The sequence below is a fragment of the Megascapheus bottae genome, chromosome 6 (genome assembly GCF_031878675.1).
Source record: "Megascapheus bottae isolate mThoBot1 chromosome 6, mThoBot2.hap1, whole genome shotgun sequence".
Classification (NCBI taxonomy): domain Eukaryota; kingdom Metazoa; phylum Chordata; class Mammalia; order Rodentia; family Geomyidae; genus Megascapheus; species Megascapheus bottae.
Window position 1 is genome coordinate 62,941,204 of NC_143514.1, and position 21,588 is coordinate 62,962,791.

Consider the following 21,588-nt stretch of genomic DNA (forward strand, 5'->3'; position numbering starts at 1 on the left):
CTTCCTTGGCACCCCTGAAAGCTTGCTCTCTTGAGCCTTTCTACCTTCCAGTTTCTAATTCCTCTAGGCCATCATCTCAGCAAGAGACGCACCAGTGATGGTCCTGTAGAATTTGACGGCACAGGGGGCTGGGAGTTTGGCCTAGTGGTAGAATGCTTGCCTAGCATGCACGAAGACCCGGGTTCGATCCCTGCGTACCCCACATACATAGCAAAAAGCCAGAAGTGGTGCTGAGGTTCAAGTGGTAGAGCTCTAGCCTTGAGAAATTCCAAGGACAGTACTCCAGCCCTGAGCCCAAGCCCAGGACTGGCAAAAAAAAAAAAAAAAAAAAAAAAAAAAAGAATTTGACGGCACAGTGGTTCTTTCTTTCAATTTCAATTATTCCTTTTTGTGCTTTCCTCTATAGAGGACAGTCCAGTTTTATCTGTTTACGATTACTCTTGGAAAGAAAGGACAATTTGTGTTTTTCATTAATAAATTGGACAACAGGAAGCTGGGAATGTGGCTTAGAGGTAGAGTGCTTACCTAGCATGTAAAGTCCTGGGTTCCATTCCTCAGTACCACATAAACAGAAAAAGCTGAAGGTTGAGGTTTTCCCTTTTTTTTTTTTTTGCCAGTCCTGGGCTTGATCTCAGGGCCTGAGTCCTTGGACTTTCTCAAGGCTAGAGCTCTACCACTTGAGCCACAGCACCACTTCCGGCTTTTTTCTATGTATGGGTACCGAGGAATCGAACCCGGGTCTTCATGCATGCTAGGCAAACACTTTAACCACTAGGCAAAACTCCCAGCCCGAGGTTTTCCCTTTTTTGAAAATCCTGAATTTTAACAAATGCCTTTTCTCGTCTCAATTGATATGATCATGTGACTTTTTTGTGCCATTGGTTCTGGGGCTTAAATTCAGGGATCATGTGAATTTTTTTCAGGGGGGAGGGTGGAAGTCAGTCATGGGGCTTGAATTCTGCCTGGGTGCTATCTCTGAGCTCTTCAGCTCAAAGGTAGCTCCCTACCCCTTTAATTGGAAATAAGAGTATGTTGGTCTTTAGGGCTTGAGTGCCTAGGCTGGCTTTGAACATTGATCCTCAGATCTCAGCCTCCTGAGGATTATAGCTAGGATTATAGGCGTGAACCACCACACCCAGCATCCAGTCCTGGGCTTGAGCTCAGGGCCTGAGCACTGTCCTTGAACTTTCTCAAGGCTAGTGCTCTACCACTTGAGCTTCAGCACCACTTCTGGCTTTTTTTTTTTTTGCCAGCATCACTGTTTATTAACAGACCCAATTACAAAAATAGCGTGGTAGACACCTCAGTTCATCCTTCTAATAAGCCTGTTTATTGATCTGATCCTCCCTGTTGCCAGCATCTCACCTTCTACAAAGTGGGTGGTCTTCTTCTTCATGCCACCTCATGGAGAAGATAACTTGATGGGCCACAGGAAGTTATTTGCTTCCTTGAAGCATTCTCCAACAGTATAGATTTCATGAATCAGATCCTCCATGCAGATGATGTCATATTTACCAAAAGATGGAGCAATCAAAGCGTTATCTGTTAAGGCAATTCGCTTCTTATTGATTTTGCCATAACTATGCTTGTAGATGAGCTCATTGACTGACTTCAGGTTTGGGTACCCACCTGTAATATTTGGTTCCAAAATCTAAAGCATATTAATCGAAGCCTTATTGAGCTTCACAAAGGTGCCGTTGAAGATCTGGAAAAGGCGAAGAAGCTGCAACACCTTACAGACTTTTGGACTCACCATTGATACCTCGGATTCTGATGACAAAAGCCAATTCAGGCTCTGCAGGTACATAGAAGTTGCCCGCTTTTCTGGCCATTCTAGCCATTTGGATCTCAGTTCTGTACATTTGCTGGTATTCCTTGTGATAGTGCTTAGCTTTCTCATAGATGAGCTTCCTCCTTGCCTTTTGAAGGATCTTTTGGGCACATTTCTTTCTCAGGCACATTATTTTCAGCTCAGTGAAATTTTTTCACTTTTTCTTAAGGGTTTCTGGCACAATAGAAACCTTCTTTTTCTTCTCTTCAGCACCCTCCATGGTTCTAGCCGGAAAAGAGGCACTTCCGGCTTTTTTCTATGTATGTGGTACCAAGGAATTGAACCCAGGTCTTCGTTCATGCTAGGCAAGCACTCTACCACTAGGCCAAACTCCTGGCCTTCCACGATTTTTTTTTTGAAGCAATTTTACTCATGTTAGAGATTGAACATAGGTCCTCATGAATGGTAGGTAAATTCTCTACCTAATTTATATCCTCAATTCTTAGTACTATTATATGACTTACATTGGTTAATTTTCAAATATTATAGCCAGACTTCTTGGAGTAGTTTCCCTGTTCTCAAGTTTTCTTCCTGTGGTTTGTTTTTCATGCCTTTGTTGCTTTCAAGGTTATTGGTTTGGGCCTATGCTCCTTCTTTTTCTCTCTACTATATTGGCCTCACTGGCTTAGGGAGTGATTGGGAATTTAATTATGTAGTTTCTCCAGCTTGGTGGATTAATTCCATCCATCACAGCAAACTGAGTCTTCTTCCCTTGTATTCCTTTCCAGAGTCTTGAGAAATGTAGGCAGGTGCAATTATACTCATGGAAGGTGAAAGGGTAAATATTTTCCCACTATGTTAGGTCATCCCAGTTAAATAAAACCTGGAGTTTATTGTGCCACCATGCATTATCTAAGGACATACAGTAATTGGGAAAGATGCTGGACAGCATGGAGTATGTGAGGTTGGTGAAACTGCGTAAAACTCATGCAGATACATGAGAACTCTGGGATTGCTTATAGCATATCTAGCCATCATTTATGGGACAGGCAGGATATACAACTGCCTTAGACAAATTAAGAACGGAGCTTTGGCTCCACATCAAAACTCAAGTACAGTAACTATGAGGGAAAAGGGGAATGATGAAAGACAGCACTGCCAGGGGAACCATTCTGAGAATGCCACCACTGCAAGGCCCACCCCTAAGAAAAGTATCAAGAAGACCAGGAAGATATGTCTTCCATGTGCTTATCCTAGGCTATGTTTTTTTTTTAAATACTACTACTAATAATAATAGCTTTTTTTTTTTTTTTTGCCAGTCCTGGGCTTGAGCTCAGGGCCTGAGCCTATCCTTGGACTTTCTCAAGGCCAGCACTCTACCACTTGAGCCTCAGCACCACTTCCAGCTTTTTGCTATGTATGTGGGTACCGAGGAATCGAACCTGGGTCTTCGTGCATGCTAGGCAAGCACTCTACCACTAGGCCAAACTCCCGGCCCCTGTCCTTGGACTTTCTCAAGGCTAGAGCTCTGCCACCTGAGCCTCAGCACCACTTCCAGCTTTTTTTTTTTTTTTTCCCCTATGCACGTGGTACCAAGGAATCGAACCCTGGTCTTCGTGCATGCTAAGCAAGCACTCTACCACTAGGCTAAACTCCTGGCCCCAACAATAATAGCTTTAAGTCTTCCAATGGTTCTTAGGAGAAAGAGGAGTCTTGGGCTGGAGCTGGCAGGAAGTCCTTTGGTTCAATTGAAGGTTTTCAGCTCTTGACACAAGTGTGATATATCCAGGAATCTAAACTAGTGACTGGGACTGCCTTGGGGGTGGATAAGATTACTGGAGAAGAGCCCTCTTAAGGGAATTTATCTATTCCCTTAGCTAGGTCCAGTAATTTTACCAGAATAAGATCCAGGGCAGAAAATGGGGAACCCTTCAGGTGTCAGAAATCTGAAGATTAAATTTCAAGACCCACCTGGGGGTGGGTCTGAGCGAATAGCTTAGTGGTAGAGCACTTGCCTCGCATTCAGAAAGCCCTGGATTGGATTCCTTGGTACCATATATGCAGGAAAAGCCAGAAGTGGTGCTGTGGCTCGAGTGGCAGAGTGCTACCATGAGCAAAATGTGTCCAAAACAGTGCCCAGGCCCTGAATTCAAGCCTCAGGACTGGCAAAAATAAAAACAAAACAAAAAACAAAAAGCAAAAAAATAGTCTTTGCAAAAAGACTCCATCTTCAGTTAACTAAGAAAATGTCAGCATAGAAGTATGGCTCTCAAGTGGTATATATTGCCAGCTGTAAGCAAGTAAACTAACTGAACAAGAAGACTTGAGTTCAAGCTCCAGTACTCCCTTCCCCTTAAAAAGAAGACGAAAAAAATTGTAAAAAGCTAGAGATTGGCCAGGTGCTGGTGGCTCACACCTGTAATCCTAGCTACTCAAAAGGCTGAGATTTGAGGATCTAGGTTCAAAGACAGCCTATAAGACTCATATCTCCAATTTACCACTAAAAAGCTGGAAGTTGAACTGTGTATCACGTGGTAGAATAGTAGACAAGCACAAAAGCTCAGAGAGAGCATCTAGGTCCTGAGTTCAAGCCCCAGGATGGGCATGCACACACACACACACACACACACACACACACACACACACACATAAAAATTTATAAATCGTGGCTAGGGTCGTAGCCTAGTGGTAGAGTGCTTGCCTAGCATGCATGAAGCCCTGGGTTCCATTCCTCGGTACCAACATCCTCGGAAAAAGGTGGAAGCAGTGCTGTGGCTCCAGTGGTAGGGTGACAGCCCTGATAAAAAAAATATCCAATGAGTAGTTATATCTTGACTTTCTCTCCCACAATCTGTAGTGCTCTACCTTTCCAACTTGGGCCCGGAAGAATGGCTCCCACAAAGAAGGGTAGTGAGAAGAAGGGCCGTTCTGCCATCAACGAGGTGGTGACCCCCATCAACATTCACAAGCACATCCATGGAGTGGGCTTTAAGAAGCATGCTCCTTATGCATTTAAAGAAATCCAAAATTTTACCATGGAGGAGATGGGACTCCCGATGTGCACATCGATACCAGGCTCAACAAAGCTGTCTGGGCCAAAGAATAAGGAATGTCCCCTATCAGATCTGTGTACGGTTATGCAGAAAGTGCAATGAAGATGAAGACTCACCAAACAAGCTCTAGACTCTGGTAACCTACATCCCTGTTACCACCACCTTCAAAAATCTACAGACAGGGGCGGGGGTTTGGCCTAGTGGTAGAGTGCTTACCTAGCATGCATAAAGACCTGGGTTCGATTCCTTGGCACCACATATACATAGAAAAAGCCAGAAATGGTGCTGTGGCTCAAGTGGTAGAACTTTAGCCTTGAGAAAGCCCAAAGACAGTGCTTAGGCCCTGAGTTCAAGACCCAGGACTGGCAAGACAAAAAATAATCTATAGACAGTCAATGTGGATGAGAACTAACCAGTGAGTGTCAAATAAAACTATAAAATTGTTTTTTGTTATATATATTTTTATTGTAATTAATAGAGGGATTACAGTTATATTTGCCAGCTAGAAGGTGCATTACTTCATACACATTGATACCCCTTCTCATGTTTTTGTTCCCACTGCTCTCCCCCAACCCCCTCCCCTCATCTTATTTTCCCCCCTTCCCTTTCCTATTTCAAATAAATAAATAAATGTATATACAGTAAACCAGATAACAAGGTAAGATTCTGTAATAATATGAGGATAACCAAGGGACAACAAAAGAGATAAGTAACATAGAACATTAAGAACAACAATCACACATTATATAGCTCTTAAAAAACATCCAATGCCGGGGCCGGGAGTTTAGCCTAGTGGTAGAGTGCTTGCCTAGCACACATGAAGACCTGGGTTCGAATCCTCTGTACCACATACATAGAAAAGGGCTAGAAGTGGTGTTATGGCTTAAGTGGTAGAGCTCTAGCCTAGAGAAAAGTCCACGGACAGTGCTCAGGCCCTGAGTTCAAGCCCCATAACTGGCAAAAAAAAAGGAAAAGAAAGAAAAATTTATAAATCTTGTGGTTTAAGACATTAAACAAATATTTAAAAAGACAAGTTTTATATTCCTAGTCTAAATTACTTTGCACAGCAAAACCAGGAATAATTTGCAGGCTGGGGGCATAAGCACAAGCAGTAATGTCTGCCTGAGTTCAAACCTCAGTACTGCCAAAACCAAATGTGTATGTGGAAAGGAATTACTTAAGCTGGAGGTGTGGTTCAAGGGTAGAGTAATTGTTTAACAAATATGAAGCCCAGAGTTCAAAGTCTAGTACTACAAAAAATTACTTAATATCACAAATTCTGGGCTAAAATATGTTTCTTTTTGTATTGCACTTTTAAGGTTTCTGAAATCTCAAGAGATAGAATAATATTGAGCAAACCACTGGTAGTACATTCCTATAATCCTAGCTACTTAGAGGCTGAGTGCTGAGGATCATGTTTGAAGCGAGCCTGGTCAGGATACTCTGTGAGACTCTTATCTCTAACTATCAAGAGCTGTAAGTGGAGCTGTGGCCCAAGTAGTATGAGTTCAAGCTCCAGTATTGGTGGGGCGTAGAGGGGGAGGGGTGCAGAGGTAGAGACAAGACTACAACATATTTTGGAGGTACATAATTCAACATAATAAATAGCAAATACTTATCTTTCAAATGAGGCATATAGCTTCACTGTAATAATAAACAGACACCAACTCTGTGTGTGTGTGTGTGTATGTGTGTGTGTGTGTCTGCACACTGGCACTGCAGCTTAAACTCAAGGCCTGTGCTCTCACTTAATTTTCTTGGTCACAGCTGATGCTCTACCATTTGAACACTTCCAGAGCAGCATTTTGTGGGATAATTAGAGATAGAGTATTATGGGCTTTTCTGCCCAGCTGGCTTAGAACTTTGATCCCAAGGCTCAGCCTCCTGAATATAAAATATTACAGTGATTCTAAAAGTTTTAAGAGAAATTTTGTCATTATTAACCATCTGAGTCTACAATTTACACATATGTAAGTTTTGAGGAACATAATGGAATGGCTTTTCCTATCAAATATCAAGATGTATTACAAAGCTTCTGCAGAAATTAATATAATGTGGTCAAGAAGAAACAAAAGAACAGACTACCACATCTTGAAACAAATCTCTGCATACAGACAATTTAACTATGACAAAGATGACAATATACATCAGATGGGAAATGACAGGCTATTCAAAAACAGTGCATAAAGAAGAGTAAAAAAAAAAACTGCCTTCCACCATGTATAAAATCCAACTTCGGGCCAAGAGTTTGGCCTAGTGGTAGAGTGTTTGCCTAGAGTGCATGAAGACCCGGGTTCGATTCCTCAGTACCATGTACATAGAAAAAAGCCTGATGGGCTGGGAGTTTGGCCTAGTGGTTAAAGTGCTTGCCTAGCATGCATGAAGACCCGGGTTCGATTCCTCGGTACTACATACATAGATAAAAGCCAGAAGTGGTGCTGAGGCTCAAGTGGTAGAGCTCTAACCTTGAGAAAGTCCAAGGACAGTGCTCAGGCCCTAAGCTCAAGCCCAGGACTGGCAAAAAAAAAAAAAAAAAAAAAGAAAAAGAAAAAAAGCCTGAAGTGGTGCTGAGGCTTAAGTGGTAGAGATCTAGCCTTGAGAAAATCCATGGACAGTGTTCAGGCCCTGAGCTCAAGTCCAGGACTGGCAAAAAAAAAAAAAATCAAACTTCACGAGAGTAATATATCTAAATTTTAAAGACAAAAATGTCATAATGCTTCCAAGAATTTCAAATTCAGCTAGGAAAATATTCTTTCTCCCCCCGCCCTCCTGAGTAGCTAGGATTGCAGGTGTGAACTACCAATGCTTTGTGGGGGAAATAACAGGACAGCAGAAGCACTAAGTAAAACACATCAGCAATATGGTGAAAAGGCAAGATACTATGTGAGATAATATATTTGTAATGTATGTATTGAGAAAATTGTGCTTTGCTGCCACAACAAAATACCACCAAGTGGGAACAGAAATTTATTTCTCACAGTTCTAGAGACTAGGTAGTACATGATTAGGTGACAATAGATTTGATGGCTTATAAGGACTTGCTCTATGTCCTGATGGTTGATTGTTTTTGTTTCCCTTAAATGGACAATAAAGCTGTATCTTCACATGGTAAAGGGATAAAAAGAGCAGAAGGGACAAGCAAGTCCTGTGTGAAGATTCTTTCAAGGAGGCTTTATTTCATTCATGAGGGCATAACCCTCATAGAATTTCACCTAATAACTTTACCTTTGAAATTTTTTTTTTTGCCAGTCCTGGGCTTGAGCTCAGGGCCTGAGCACTGTCCTTGGACTTTCTCAAGGCTAGAGCTCTACTACTTGAGCCTCAGCACCACTTCTGGCTTTTTCCTATGTATGTGGTACCCAGGAATTGAACCCGGGTCTTCATGCATGCTAGACAAGCACTTTAACCACTAAGCCAAACTCCCAGCACCTACCTTTGAAGTTTTATTCCAACCTTTGAAGTTTGAAATGATACATTCAAATCAGAGTATGATTCAGAGCACCTGGCGAAGGCAGCTGCTTTTTAAACCTGACATTAGTGAAATTTTACACACACACACACACAATAGTTTCATTGTTAGGTTTAAGTTTAATAGGAATGTGTACATCTGTGCAATAAGAATGTTTAAAGCCAGGCCTGGTGGCTCTTGCCTATAATCCTAGATCTCAAGAGGCTGAGATCTGAGGATCAAGATTCAAAGCCAGCTGAGGCACAAAAGGACCTGAGACTCTTTTTTTTTTTTCTATGTATGTGGTACCGAGGAATTGAACCCGGGTCTTTATGCATGCTAGGCAAGCACTTTAACCACTAAGCCAAACTCCCGGCCCCCTGGAGTTCCAATTAACCTCTAGAAAGCAGGAAGTGGGGCTTGGCTCCAGGGTAGGGTGGTAGTTTTGAGGTGAAGAGTTCAGGGATAACATCCAGGCCTAGAGGTAGAGTGGTAGCCTTGAGCTGCAGTGCTGAGGGACAGTGCCCAGGCCAAGATCAAGCCCTATGACCCCCCCCCAAAAAAAAAGAAAGAAAAGAAAAAGAAAAAGAAAAAAAAAAGTTTATACTAGTGCTGTTCCTAATAGCCTCAAGTTAGAAGCAATTCAAGTATCAGTTTTAGATTATTAAGTTGTACCAAATTCATTTACAACAGTGGTAACAATAATGAAAATCATGTTCAAAAAGCAAGGATAAACTGGGCACTGGTGGTTCACGCCTGAAATTCTAGCAACTCAGGAGGATGAGATCTGAAGATCTCGGTTCAATGTCAACCTGGGCACAAACATTAGTGATACTCTTATGTCCAATTAACCACCAGAAAACCAAAGTGGCACTGTGGCTGAAAGATTATAGAGTAGCTTGAGCTGAAGCACTCAGGGACAGAGCCCAGGCCCAGAGTTCAAGCCCCATGACCACCCCCTCCCCTCCCAAAAAAAAAGAAAAGAAAAAAAAGGATATATCTTGGATAGTTGATACCTTTTCGTTTTTTCTCTGTGCTGGGGCTTGAACTCAGGGTCTGGGCACTGTCCTTGGACATTTTTTGCTCAAGGCTAGTGCTCTGCCGGATGAACCACAGCACCACTTTTTTATTTTTTATTATTTTTTTTTTGCCAGTCCTGGGCTTGAGCTCAGGGCCTGAGCACTGTCCTTGGACTTTCTCAAGCCTAGAGCTCTACCACTTGAGCCTCAGCACCACTTCCGGCTTTTTTCTATGTATGTGGTACCAAGGAATCGAACCCGGGTCTTCGCGCATGCTAGGCAGGCACTCTACCACTAGGCCAAACTCCCCGCCCCTCGATTTTTTTTTCATATTTGAGTCTAGATCTCTTTAAGAAGTCAACCATAACTATGGCTACTGGGATGCCGGGGGTAAGTCACGAGGCTCAAGCCTGGAGCATGATGGGATAGGAGGGCAGAGTGCAAACTGGGAAGGTCCTCGGAACCCAACCCCGGGGCATGACGGGAAAGAGAGGCGGAGAGTAGGCTGGCAAGGTCCAGTTCCCCCAGTTCTGAAGCATGACGGGAGAAGAGGGTGGAGAGCAGCCTGTGAACAGCCAATCAGATCAGGCTTAGGGCATGACGGGAAAGAGCTGGGAAGGCCAAGGGCGCTCAAGTTTGGAGCATGATGGGAAAAGAGGGCGGAGACTAACACTGCACCCGCACGGCCTGCGGGGGGATTCCGTTGCGGTGTTTCGGGTGGAATTCCTGTGAGAGAAGATGTGTCTTGTGGCCAGGGAGCCTTAGGTTCTGTTGAACGCTTGGTGTCCACACCTGTCTGGTAGCAGGGAGATGACAGGAGGAGTGCGCGTGGTGGGGGCTGTGGGACGGGAGGTCGAGTGAGGCCGAGCCCCATGACCCGGCGGCTCCGGGTGGGCTGCGCGGCGGCGGCGGCGGCGGCGGCGAGCCGGGGAGCCGGGGAGCCGGGGCCAGCAGCGGAGGCTTGGGACGCTGGGGCGAAGGGAGTTTGCCTCTGGGTCTCGGTGGTCCCCTGCGCTCGCTTCTGCGCTGCGGCTTTAGTCTGAATCGACCGGTGTTGGGAATTGTTGGTGGGAATGCGAACTTCGGAACGCGAGCGACACCGAGGGACGAGCCTCTTGCCCCGGCAGTGGCTGCCCCTTCCCCCGAATGGGCTGTTAATCTGGTTGTCCATTTCCATGCCTGGCTTGGCGGTTTGGATCGTTTGAGCAGAGTTTCCTTTTCACTTCAGCTTTACTACTTGTTCACTCTTGGGATGTCTTTTGGGGAGTAGGACTCAGAGGGACTTTGAACCGCCTTTGATGCCCTGGAAGGTACAGGTCACCCACTTTTAAAGCGAGCCTTTTGGGCAAGGGGGTGAGGTGTGACTCAAGTGATAAAGCACAGTTCAGACCTCAGAATTGCTAAATTAATACAGTAAGCTTAAGTTTTTAAAAATTAAGAACTGTACCTGTGAACGTATGAATGGGATCTTGAGCTCTGCTCTAGGCTTAAAAAGAATGCCTTGGTAGGGTTCCAGAAAAGACTGAGGTTAAAAGTGAAGGGAGATTGCTTTATTCCACTTTGAGAAATAAAAGCGGACACGGAAGCTGAGCATGATAGGCTCATGCCTGTAATTCCAGCACTTTAGAGGCCAGCCAGAGCTCCCTAAAGAGTTCCCAACTTAAAAAAAAAAAAAGAAAAAGAAAAATCAAAGCTGATATGAGCTTTCAAGTCATAATACTCATGGAATCAGGAACTGTACCTGGAATCCAACCCCCTTAGGCTTGGTAACTTCCTCCTTTGGCTTGGTCTGTCAGTCTATTTCCCCTTAACAGCCCTCAGTATATTAGGGACTTACAGTGTTTAGCTTTAAAGATACTAGAGAAGTGTGAGCTTTTCCTCGATGATGGATCTTAAGTAAAGGTACCTACTAAAGGAACAGAAAGCAGGAAAAAAGAGCAAGTTAGCCATAGTACCAGAAAGGTCTTTTTCAAATGCTCAATCCTGAAGCTTCTAGTATAAGCATGAAGGAACGCAGAACAAACTATTGAATACCAATGTTTTGTGTTTTAGGAGTCCAATTATCCATTGCCAAAAAATCTGTTCTAAGCTAGGGAATCATCCTATATAAAAACTTAAAATGAAAGAATCTTTGGATGATGGATGTGACAAAGCCATAATATCACAACAGAGGCTTTTGGACAAAATTAAAGAAGAACCTCAAGATGCTCAAGTAAGCACTTCCTGATTTTTTTTTTTTGGATGGAGGGGTAGTCCTATTGCTTGAACTCAGGGTCTGAGCTCTGTCCTTGGGCTTTCTCAAGGCTAGCGCTTTACTGCTTGACCCACAGCACCACTTCTGCTTTTCCTATGTATGTGGTACTGAGGAATCAAACCTGGGTCTTCCTACATGTTAGGCATGCCCTTTACCACTAGACCAAACTCCTGGCTCCTACTTCCTGATTTTCTTTTTTTTTTTTTGCCAGTCCTGGGCTTGAGCTCAGGGCCTAAACACTGTCCTTGGACTTTCTCAAGGCTAGAGCTCTACCACTTGAGCCTCAGCACCACTTCTGGTTTTTTTCTATGTATGTGGTACCGAGGAATCGAACCCGGGTCTTCATGCATTCTAGGCAAGCACTTTAACCACTAGGCCAAACTCCCGGCCCCCTTCCTGATTTTCTTAAAGTTACTTTTTCAATCTGGTGAATTGAAAACAATAGCTTGGCGGTTTATTGTTTATAAGATAAAATAACTCATTAAACTGTTTCTTTTTCCTGTAAAAGGGCCTGATGGTTTGGATAAGTCCCCAAAGTTCATGTGTTGGAAACTTAATTCCCAATGCAACATTGTTGGGGGAGGAGCCTAATATGATATATTAAGTTATGAAGGCTCTTCTCCCCTTTGTCACTGTTAGGAATGAGTTCTAAACAGTTCAACTCCCTCTTGATCTTGTTTTTTTTTTTTTTTTTAATCCCCTTCGTTGGTATTGTACTTTGAACTCTAAACTTCGTAGGCACATGCTCTACCACTTGAACCAAAACCTCAGCCTTTCTTGCTTTAGTTATTCTTCAGGTAGAGCTTTGTGTTTTTGTTTGCAGCTGGTATTAGCCACAATCTTCCTACCATGGCCTCTGGGATCACAGGTACACACTAACACACCTGTCTTACTGGTTGAGATGGAGCCAAGAAATCTCAAAATTAATTTTGGAACTGACATTATCAGTTGTTTCTTTTGCTAAATGTAGGAAGAGTAAAAACACAGCTACAATTTATTATCTTTTTTTTCCTTCAGAAAAATAAGACTTTCTGAAAAACTTGGTTTGTGAAACATGGAAGACTGTTGTAACACCAGGGAGAGAAAAAAGTAGTATGTATGTAGTTGTGATTTCAGAATAAAGAGCAGTCCTTTTCCTGAGAATTTGTTTTGGAGGGAATATATTGTTGGATTTGAACTCAGTATCACACTTGCTAGGCAGGTACTCCACTAGTTGAGCAATGGCCCAGCCCAAGGGAAGTTCTTTTCCAAATATTAAAAAATATACTAATGAATACATTTTCCTTTTACAAAATTTAAAAGAATACATTAAGGATAAATCTGTGATGTAAAGTACTAGTTTGGATTTAAACTCTACATCGTTCAGATTTAATTTTAATTATCATTTCCTTATAAATACACTCTAGAGAACAAAAAGTGGCTCAATGCCAGTGCCTTATATCTGTAATCGTAGCTACTCAGAAGGTTGAGATCTGAAGATCACAGTTCAAAGCCAGTTTGGACAGGAAATCTGAGACTGTTATCTCCAATTAAGCGGAAGTGGAGCTCTAACTGAAGTGATAGAGTACTAATCTTGAGCAAAAGAGCTCAGGAGTGGTGCTCAGGCCCTGAGTTCAAGCTTGAAGACCATACCCCCCGCCAAAAAAAAAAATGGGGATGAAATGATTATATATTCTCATATATCAAGATTGCATTTTAGAGCCAGGCAGTGGTGGCGCATGCCTGTAATCCTAGCTACTCAGGAGGCTGAGATCTGAGGATGAAAGGTGCAAAGCCAGCCCCAGTACAAAAGGACTTGAGACTCTTATCTCCAGTTAACCTCTAGAAAACAGAAAGTGGGGCTTGACTCAACGGTAGAGCTGTAGCCTTGAGCTGAAAAACTGAGGGACAGCATCCAAGCTGAGTTCAAGACCCATGACTCACAAAAATAAATAAATAAATAAATAAATAAATAAATAAATAAAAAGATTGTATTTAAAAATGTTCTCCAATTCTGAAAGGTTCTTTGTAAAAATTAAATCTAATACTTCGTTTTGACATTTGAGATATTTTTGAAGTGATTGGGATTAGAATGTACAAGAGATGAATGTAATAACAATCAGATTCAAATTTTTAGTTTACTTAAGTATACTGTATTCATTCCTTTCTCTTTTCCCCTCCACCTCTATTTCTTTCTCTTTCTTTGAAAAGGACTATGAACAGGTTCAACCGCCAAAAACTGAAGAAAATGAACTGAAAATTAGTGCTGTATTTTCAGTTAGCGACAGTCCTCTTGGTAAGAAATAGACATGTGTAAGTTAGAGTTAATATTTATTCTGTCTAATGGACTTACGTGAGAGCATCTCGTTGTGTAAGACTTTCTTCTTAGATCATGTTGCTCAAACTGCAGGAACTGGTCATCACTAGCCTTTAAAGGAAACAGTACAGTTATATCAGAAGGTGGTATATATAGTAAGGAACTATTGTTTCATGAAACTAATGTTTCATTTATAAGGTGCATGCATGCATACACATATGTGTGTATGAGAACTGGGTTATAATTAAAATGTAATGCTTCCAATTAATCATGATTTTTTAAAAAGCTTTAAGCTTCTTGTTTTTGAGAGCTTATTGCCTCTTTAGTGCTGGATTTCAAAATGGAAGTTTTAGTCCTAAAAACGAATACATGTAGGGCCGGGAGTGTGGCCTAGTGGTAGAGTGCTTGCCTAGCATGAAGCTCTGGATATGATTCCTCTGTACCACATACAGAGAAAAAGCCAGAAATGTCGCTGTAGTTCAAGTCACAGAGTGCTAGCCTTGAGCAAAAAGTATCCAAGGACAGTGTCTAGGCCCTGAGTTCAAACCCCAGGACTGGCCAAAAGGCATATATATATACATATACATATATATATATACATATACATATATGTATATATATATATGTATATGCTTTAGGATTTATTTTTTATTTTTTGCCAGTCCTGGGGCTTGGATTCATGCCCTGGGCACTGTCCTTGAGCTTTCTCAAGGCTAGTGCTCTACCATTTGAGCCACAGCACCACTGCTGATGTTTTTTGTATATGTGGTACCCAGGAATGGAACCCAGGGCTTTTGTATGCCAGGCAAGCACTCTCCTAGTAGGCCACACTCCTGGCCCCGTGCTTTAGTATTTATATTAAAATTGTTTTTTTTATTTTGTTTTGCCAGCTCAACAGTTGATCCCAGGCTTTCAGCTTGCCCAGTCTGGCTCAAACACATCTCTTCCTTCACTTCCAGCTGTTGCTCCTCAGGTGTATTGTTTCGGTTGTAAAAGAATGCTTTATAAAGGCCAAACTGCATACCACAAGACAGGATCTACTCAGTTTTTCTGTTCTACACGATGTATCACTGAATATTCTTCATCTGTCTGCCTACCACCTCCTCCCAAGAAAACCTGCACAAACTGCTCAAAGTATGAAATTCCTAATTACATCTGTGTCTGCTTGTTAAAATTTATACATAGTTTATCTCAAACATGCTGCACAAATTTTACAGCATTAAAGAAACAAATGACTTGTTATTAGAAGTATTACCTAAACCAGTATTCTGTCTATCTCAGTTTAAATTTTATTATGGAAAGAAATACATTATTTGTGGAAGTTGTAGGGCCACCCTTAACAATTCTGTGTGTCTGTGTGTGTGTGTGTGTGTGTGTGTGTGTGTGTGTGTGTGTATTGTGAAGGTTGAATGCAGGGCCTGGGTGCTGTTGCTCAAGGCTAGCAATCTACCACTTGGAGCTACAGTATAACTTCCATTTTTCTGGTAAGTAATTGGAGATAAGAGTCTGACGGACTTTTCTGGTTGGGCTGGCTTTGAACCTCAGCTCTCAACCTCCTCAGTAGCTAGGATTACGGGCATGAGCCACTGGCATCTGGCCTTAACAATTCTTTTATTAGTTATTAAAGTGTGAGATAAAATCATTTTAAAAAATTAATTTTATACTTTTGTGCCAGTCCTTAGGGCATGACCTCAGTGCCAGGGAACTCTTCCTGAGCCTTTCAGCTCTACCACTTGAGTTGAGGCACACTTCTACTTCTAGCATTTTGGTGATTAATTGGGAATCAGAGTCTTATGGACTTTACTACTCAGGCTAGCTTCAAAACATGATCTTCATATCCCAGCCTCCTGAGTAGCTTGGATTACAGGCATTAGTCACCTGGCTAATATCATTCTTAATAGTATTGTGTTAGTTATTTACTATGTTAGAAGGTAAATAACTTAAAGTGGTCATAAAAATAGTTGTTTATGGGGCCGGGAGTTTGGCCTAGTGGTTAAAGTGCTTGCCTAGCATGCATGAAGACCCAGGTTCGATTCCTCGGTACCACATACATAGAAAAAAGCCGGAAGTGGTGCTGAGGCTCAAGTGGTAGAGCTCTAGCCTTGAGAAAGTCCAAGGACAGTGCTCAGGCCCTGAGCTCAAGCCCAGGACTGGCAAAAAAAAAAAAAAAAGTTGTTTATGGCGGCTGGGAGTTTGGCCTAGTGGTAGAGTGCTTGCCTAGCATGCACGAAGACCTGGGTTCGATTCCTCAGTACCACATACATAGAAAAAAAGCCAGAAGTGGCACTAAGGCTCAAGTGGTAGAGTGCTAGCCTTGAGCAAAATAAAGTCCAACGACAATGCTCAGACTCTGAGCTCAAGCCCAGGACTGGCAAAAAATAATAATAATAATAAAAAATAAATAGTTGTTTATTTCCTAATATCCTTGTTAACTTTTCTAGGGATTATTGTTACTTTATAATAATGCTAGATTTAAAGAGAGGAAGAAATAACAAAGTTACATAAGCATTTTTCTTACTGCATTTGATAAACTTGGCATGTTTTGCCCGTTTACCTGATTGTTCTAACAGGAATGTAGTATGAGACTTCTAGCTCCAACTGCGATTCATCCACTAGAGCCAATGGAATTAGATTGCATGTATATAGCCAGCTGCTGCCACAGAAACATAAATAAGATAGCAATGAAATCTTCAAAAATTTGTGTTAATTACTGATGTGGAATAAAAACAGTTGAACGCTTGGTTTTAAAGCTTCAATGTAGCTCAGTGAGGAGTGCTTGCCTGGCAAGCCAGAGACCCTAGAGTCTATTGTCAGGACTAAAAAAAAATTAGACATTAGATTGTGGTTACTATGTGATCCTGAGTGAGAGACTTTTAATCCTAGCTGCCTAGGAGGTTAAGATCTGAGAATTGTGGTTCAGCCCAAGCATAGAAGTCTGTGAGACTTGTTTATCCAATTAACCAGCAAAAAGCCAGAAATGGAGCTATGGCTCAAATGATAACTGAACAAAAAACTTGAGAGTGCAGGAACTGTGGGCTGCCCACTAAACTTGGTCTCATAGTCCTCTGGCTCCAGCAAATGAAACTTGGTTGGAGCTGGAAGTTTGACCAGATTTTTTTTTTTTTTGGTCTGTCGTGGGGCTTGAACTCTGAGCCTGGGCACTGTCCCTGAGCGCTTCAGCTCAAGGTTAGTAGTCTCTGACTTGAGCCAAAATGCCACTTCCTGGAGGTTAATTGGAGATAAAAGTCTCATGGACTTTTTGTGCCTGGGCTAGCTTTGAACTGTAATCCTCAGATCAGCCTTCTCAGTAGCTAGTATTATAGATGTGAACCAATGGTGCTTGGCTCACTAGATTTTATTTTATTTTTTTTGCCAGTCCCAGGGCTTGAGCTCAGGGCGTGAGCACTGTCTGTAGGCTTTCTCAAGGTTAGAGCTCTACCACTTACAGAACCATTTCTGGCTTTTTCTATGTATGTTGTACTGAGGAATCGAACCTGGGTCTTGGTACATGATAGGCAAGCACTGTACCACTAGGCCAAACTCCCAGCCTGAATTTTTTTTTTTTTTTTTTTTTTTGGTACCAGGGCCTGCAATTGCTCAGCTGTTGCTCCACCAGTGGATCCAAGCCTCCAATCCCACATTTTTAGGTTGGTCATGGGGTTTGAACTCTGGCCCTGAGCTCTGACCCTGAGCTCTTCAGCTCAAGGCTAGTGCTCTAGCACTTAAGCCACAGTGCCACTTTTGGTTTTCTGGGGTTAATTGGAGATAGGAGTCTCATGGACTTTATGTCTGGGCTGGCCTTGAACTGTGATCCTCTGATCTTAGCCTTCTGTGTAGTCAGGATTACAGGTGTGAGTCACCAGGGCTGGCTCCAATCCTACTGTTGAGAGATGGAATCTCTTGAGCTATTCTGTCCCACCTGACTTTGAACTGAGATCCTTCAGATCTCAGCCTCCTAATTAGCTAGGATTAGCGGTGTCAGTTGGCCAGCTTTGGCTATAAATCCCATAAATCCCATCATATACATAAGGAAGTTGAGATAGTAATTGTTTTACTCATTATCACTTGGTTGATCAGGAACAATTAATCATCAGATCCAGGTTTATAAATGCTTTATCCAAGACTTTTTCTGCACAATGGCCCTCTCTGGTGAATGTTATTTTCACTCACAAAAACGGAATTTACAAGGGCCGGGAGTTTGGCCTAGTGGTAGAGTGCTTGCCTAGCATGCATGAAGACCTGGATTCGATTCCTTGGTACCACATACTTAGAAAAAGCCGGAAGTGGTGCTGAGGCTCAAGTGGTAGAGCTCTAGCCTTGAGAAAAATCCAAGGAAAGTGCTCAGGCCCTGAGCTTAAGCCCAAGACTGGCAAAAAAAAAAAAAAAGGAATTTACAATTTATATATATTTCATTTGCCTTTGTTATTTATTTTTAGAGCCATTATAAATCTAAAGGACATGATCACGACCCAATTTGAAAATTCCTCTTCTAGCAAAGATTTCTGCAGCAAATCATGCCTGTCTTCTTATGAACTGAAGAAAAAACCTGTTGTGACTATATATACCAATGGGATTTCGACTAAGTGTAGTATGTGTCAAAAAAATGCTTATGTAAGTTGCATTTTATTTTCATTGAGATTCTGCTGAAAGAGCAGAGTTAAATATTTGGTGTTTGTTGTAGTTGCCCAGGGATAAACACAGGACCTCAAATATTGTAGACAGGCACTATACCACTGAATCAGTGGTTTTGTTTTGCCAGTCCTGGGGCTTGAACTCTGGGCCTGGGTACTATCCCTGAGCTTCTTTTGCTCAAGGCTAGCACTTTACCAATTGAGCCACAGCACCACTTTTGGCTTTTTCTGTTTATGTGGTACGAAGAAATTGAACCCAGGGCTTCATGCATGCTAGGTGAGCACTCATATTCTTAGCCCAATCTATTTTTATAAACAAGTTTTGTTTTACTTTGTGTATGTGTGTTTTTATTTCCTAGATTCGATTCGAAGTTAAATACCAAAATGTGGTACATGGTCTTTGTAGTGATGCCTGTTTTTCAAAATTCCATACTACCAACAACCTCACCATGAATTGTTGTGAAAACTGTGGGAGCTATTGCTATAGTAGCTCCTACCAATCGCAAAAGGTTTTTAGTTCAACAAGCATCACAGCATACAAGCAGGTATGAAAACCAATCAGTCCTGAACTGGCTCCACAGGTATAAAGTTCAAAATAAGAGTTCATGCTGATTCATCTGTTTAACCTGATAGGAGATTTCCTCTCTAGGAAAATGGGATATAGTTAGAATGATTGTGGAATGAAATGATAACGGTGAAATGGACTACTTGTTTTTTGTTTGTTTGTTTTGTGTGGAGGAGGCCATACTGGGGTTTGTACTTTAAGTTTTTCACTTGCTAGGCAAGCACTCTACTGCTTGAGCCATCACTGCCAGCTCCTTTTGCTCTATTATATTATATTTTGAGACAGGGTCTCACTTTTTGCCTAGACTAGCCTGGATTGCAGTCTTCTTTTGGTTTCAACTAATCTTCAGTCTCTCAAACTTTTTACCTACTCTGTCCTGGAAGTGTGATACTATATCAGCTTCCTAGATAGGATTAAATGTGTGAGCCCCCAGCACCCAGCCAAATGGTCCACTTTTTTTGGGGGGGGGGATAGTCCTGGGGCTTGAACTCAGGATTTGGGCACTCTCCTTGGGCTTTTTCAAAGCCAACGCTCTCCACTTCCGCTACAGCCCCACTTCCTGTTTTTTTCTGTGTATGTGGGAATCAAACCCAAGACTTCATGCATGCTAGGCAAGCATTCTATACCACTAGGATACTTTCCCATCCCTGAGTTTTTTTGCTCAAGGCTAGTGTTCTACCACTTGAGCTGCAGCTCTACTTTGGGCTTTTTGGTTGTTGATTGGAGATAAGAATCTCACAGACTTTCCTGCCTTGGGTGGCTTTGAACTGCTATTCTCAGATCTTAGCTTCCTGAGTAGCTAGGATTACATACATGAACTACTGGTGCCCAACTCCATTTTAACTTTTTTTTTTTTTTTTTTTTTTTTTTTGGCCAGTCCTGAGCTTGATCTCAGGGCCTGAGCACTGTCCTTGGGCTTTCCTCAAGGCTAGCACTCTACCACTTGAGCTACAGCACCACTTCCAGCTTTTTTTCCTGTGTACGTGGTACCGAGGAATCAAACCTGGGTCTTTGTGCATGCTAGGAAAGCACTCTACTGCTAGACCAAACTCTCAGCTCCCATTTTAACTTTTTTTTTTTTTATGGCTTGAACTCTGGGCCTGGCTGCCATTCCTGAGCTCTTCAGCTCCAGGTTACCACCCTACCCTTGGGCCTGGGCACTGTCCTTGAGCTCTTCAGCTTGAGCCAAGCCCCACTTCCCATTTTCTAGTGACTAATGGGAGATAAGAGTCTCTGGTCCTTTTATACTGGGGCTGGCTTTGAACCTTGATCCTCAGATCTAAGCCTCCTGAGTAGCTAGGATCACAGGCGTGTGCCACTGTGCCCGGCTTCATTTGAAGTTTTGAAAGCATTTCAGTATGTTCTTGAAAAAATATTTTTATGCAGGGCCGGGAGTTTGGCCTAGTGGTTAAAGTGCTTGCCTAGCATGCACGAAGACCCAGGTTCAATTCCTCAGTACCACATACATAGAAAAAAGCTGGAAGTGGTGCTGAGGCTCAAGTGGTAGAGCTCTAATCTTGAGAAAGTCCAAGGACAGTGCTCAGGCCCAGAGCTCAAGCCCAGGACTGGCAAAAAAAAAAAATATTTTTATGCAGTGTAGCAGTGTATAAACATGGCTTTGCAGGGCCAGGAGCATGACCTAGAGGTAGAGTGCTTGCACATGAAGCCCTAGGTTTGATTCTTTGGTATCACATACACATACAAAAAGCCAGAAGTGTGCTGTGGCTTAAGTAGTAGAGCTCTAGCCTTGAGAAGACCTTAGGAGTGTGGTCATGCCCAAGTCTAGGACTGGCCAAGAAAAAAAAAAAAAAGGAATGTATATAGTCCTTTTGGATCCTCTGATATTCAATAAGCTGTGTTTTGTTTTCTTGCTAAAGTCTCTTTCAAATTAGCTAGCCTTAAGTGTGGTAGAGTCCTTTAGTCTGAGATCCTTGTCAGTACTGAAGTGGCCCTTTGATTCAGAGATTACCTGCTCTTCTCTGTGTATTTGTGAGGAGAAAACTTATTCCTAACTCAGTCATTACTTATAATGTGTTTGGCTATTAAAATACCTCAGTAGTTTTGTTTTTATGTTTCATTATCTGAAAGAAATTATTTTACCCATATTTCAACTTTCACACAAGTTTATTTAGTGTGCATTCATTGTCATGCTCACAGATTTCAACTAAAGGCAGAGGTGTGGATAGTTTTTCTCTCCTTTTTGAAACACTAATGTAATTATGTATTCTTGTACACATCTAAATGTAATTTTATTTTCTTAATAGAATTCCGTGCAGAAGCCTCCCTATGCCTTGGGGAAATCATTGAGGCCCTCTGCTGAAATGATTGAGACTACGAATGACTCAGGGAAAACTGAGCTTTTCTGCTCTGTTAACTGCTTATCTGCCTACAGAGTTAAGACTGTTACTTCTTCAGGTAATGCTTACATTTGATAGATTTAGTAACTGTTGAGGAAGATTGTAACTGTTTTTCTTTCATTATATTATGCCCTGAATTTCTCTCTATATGGTTAAAGACCCATGATTGATTTGCATTTAAAGAACTGACTTAA

At 42.1% G+C, this 21,588-nt stretch overlaps 1 protein-coding gene and 2 pseudogenes across 3 annotated transcripts in view; 2 read left to right on the plus strand and 1 right to left on the minus strand.

Annotated features, from left to right (window-relative positions):
• Positions 1–1,235: 1,235 nt before the first annotated feature.
• LOC150062124 (large ribosomal subunit protein uL30 pseudogene) lies at positions 1,236–2,051 on the minus strand (annotated as a pseudogene).
• A 2,608-nt stretch (positions 2,052–4,659) lies between these two features.
• Positions 4,660–5,044, plus strand: LOC150062125 (large ribosomal subunit protein eL31 pseudogene; annotated as a pseudogene).
• A 4,784-nt stretch (positions 5,045–9,828) lies between these two features.
• Positions 9,829–21,588, plus strand: part of Zmym6 (zinc finger MYM-type containing 6) — a 35,230-nt gene continuing 23,470 nt past the window's right edge. The window contains exons 1-7 of one of the 3 annotated variants that reach the window (XM_090335265.1): positions 9,829–10,056; positions 11,344–11,503; positions 13,736–13,820; positions 14,801–14,975; positions 18,278–18,452; positions 18,832–19,017; positions 21,302–21,452. In XM_090335265.1, the coding sequence (XP_090191391.1) occupies positions 11,411–11,503; positions 13,736–13,820; positions 14,801–14,975; positions 18,278–18,452; positions 18,832–19,017; positions 21,302–21,452 (865 nt within the window). In that variant the 5' untranslated portion in view covers positions 9,829–10,056; positions 11,344–11,410. The remainder of the gene's footprint in view (positions 10,057–11,343; positions 11,504–13,735; positions 13,821–14,800; positions 14,976–18,277; positions 18,453–18,831; positions 19,018–21,301; positions 21,453–21,588) is intronic. The other 2 variants (XM_090335266.1, XM_090335267.1) reach the window with 2 other exon arrangements.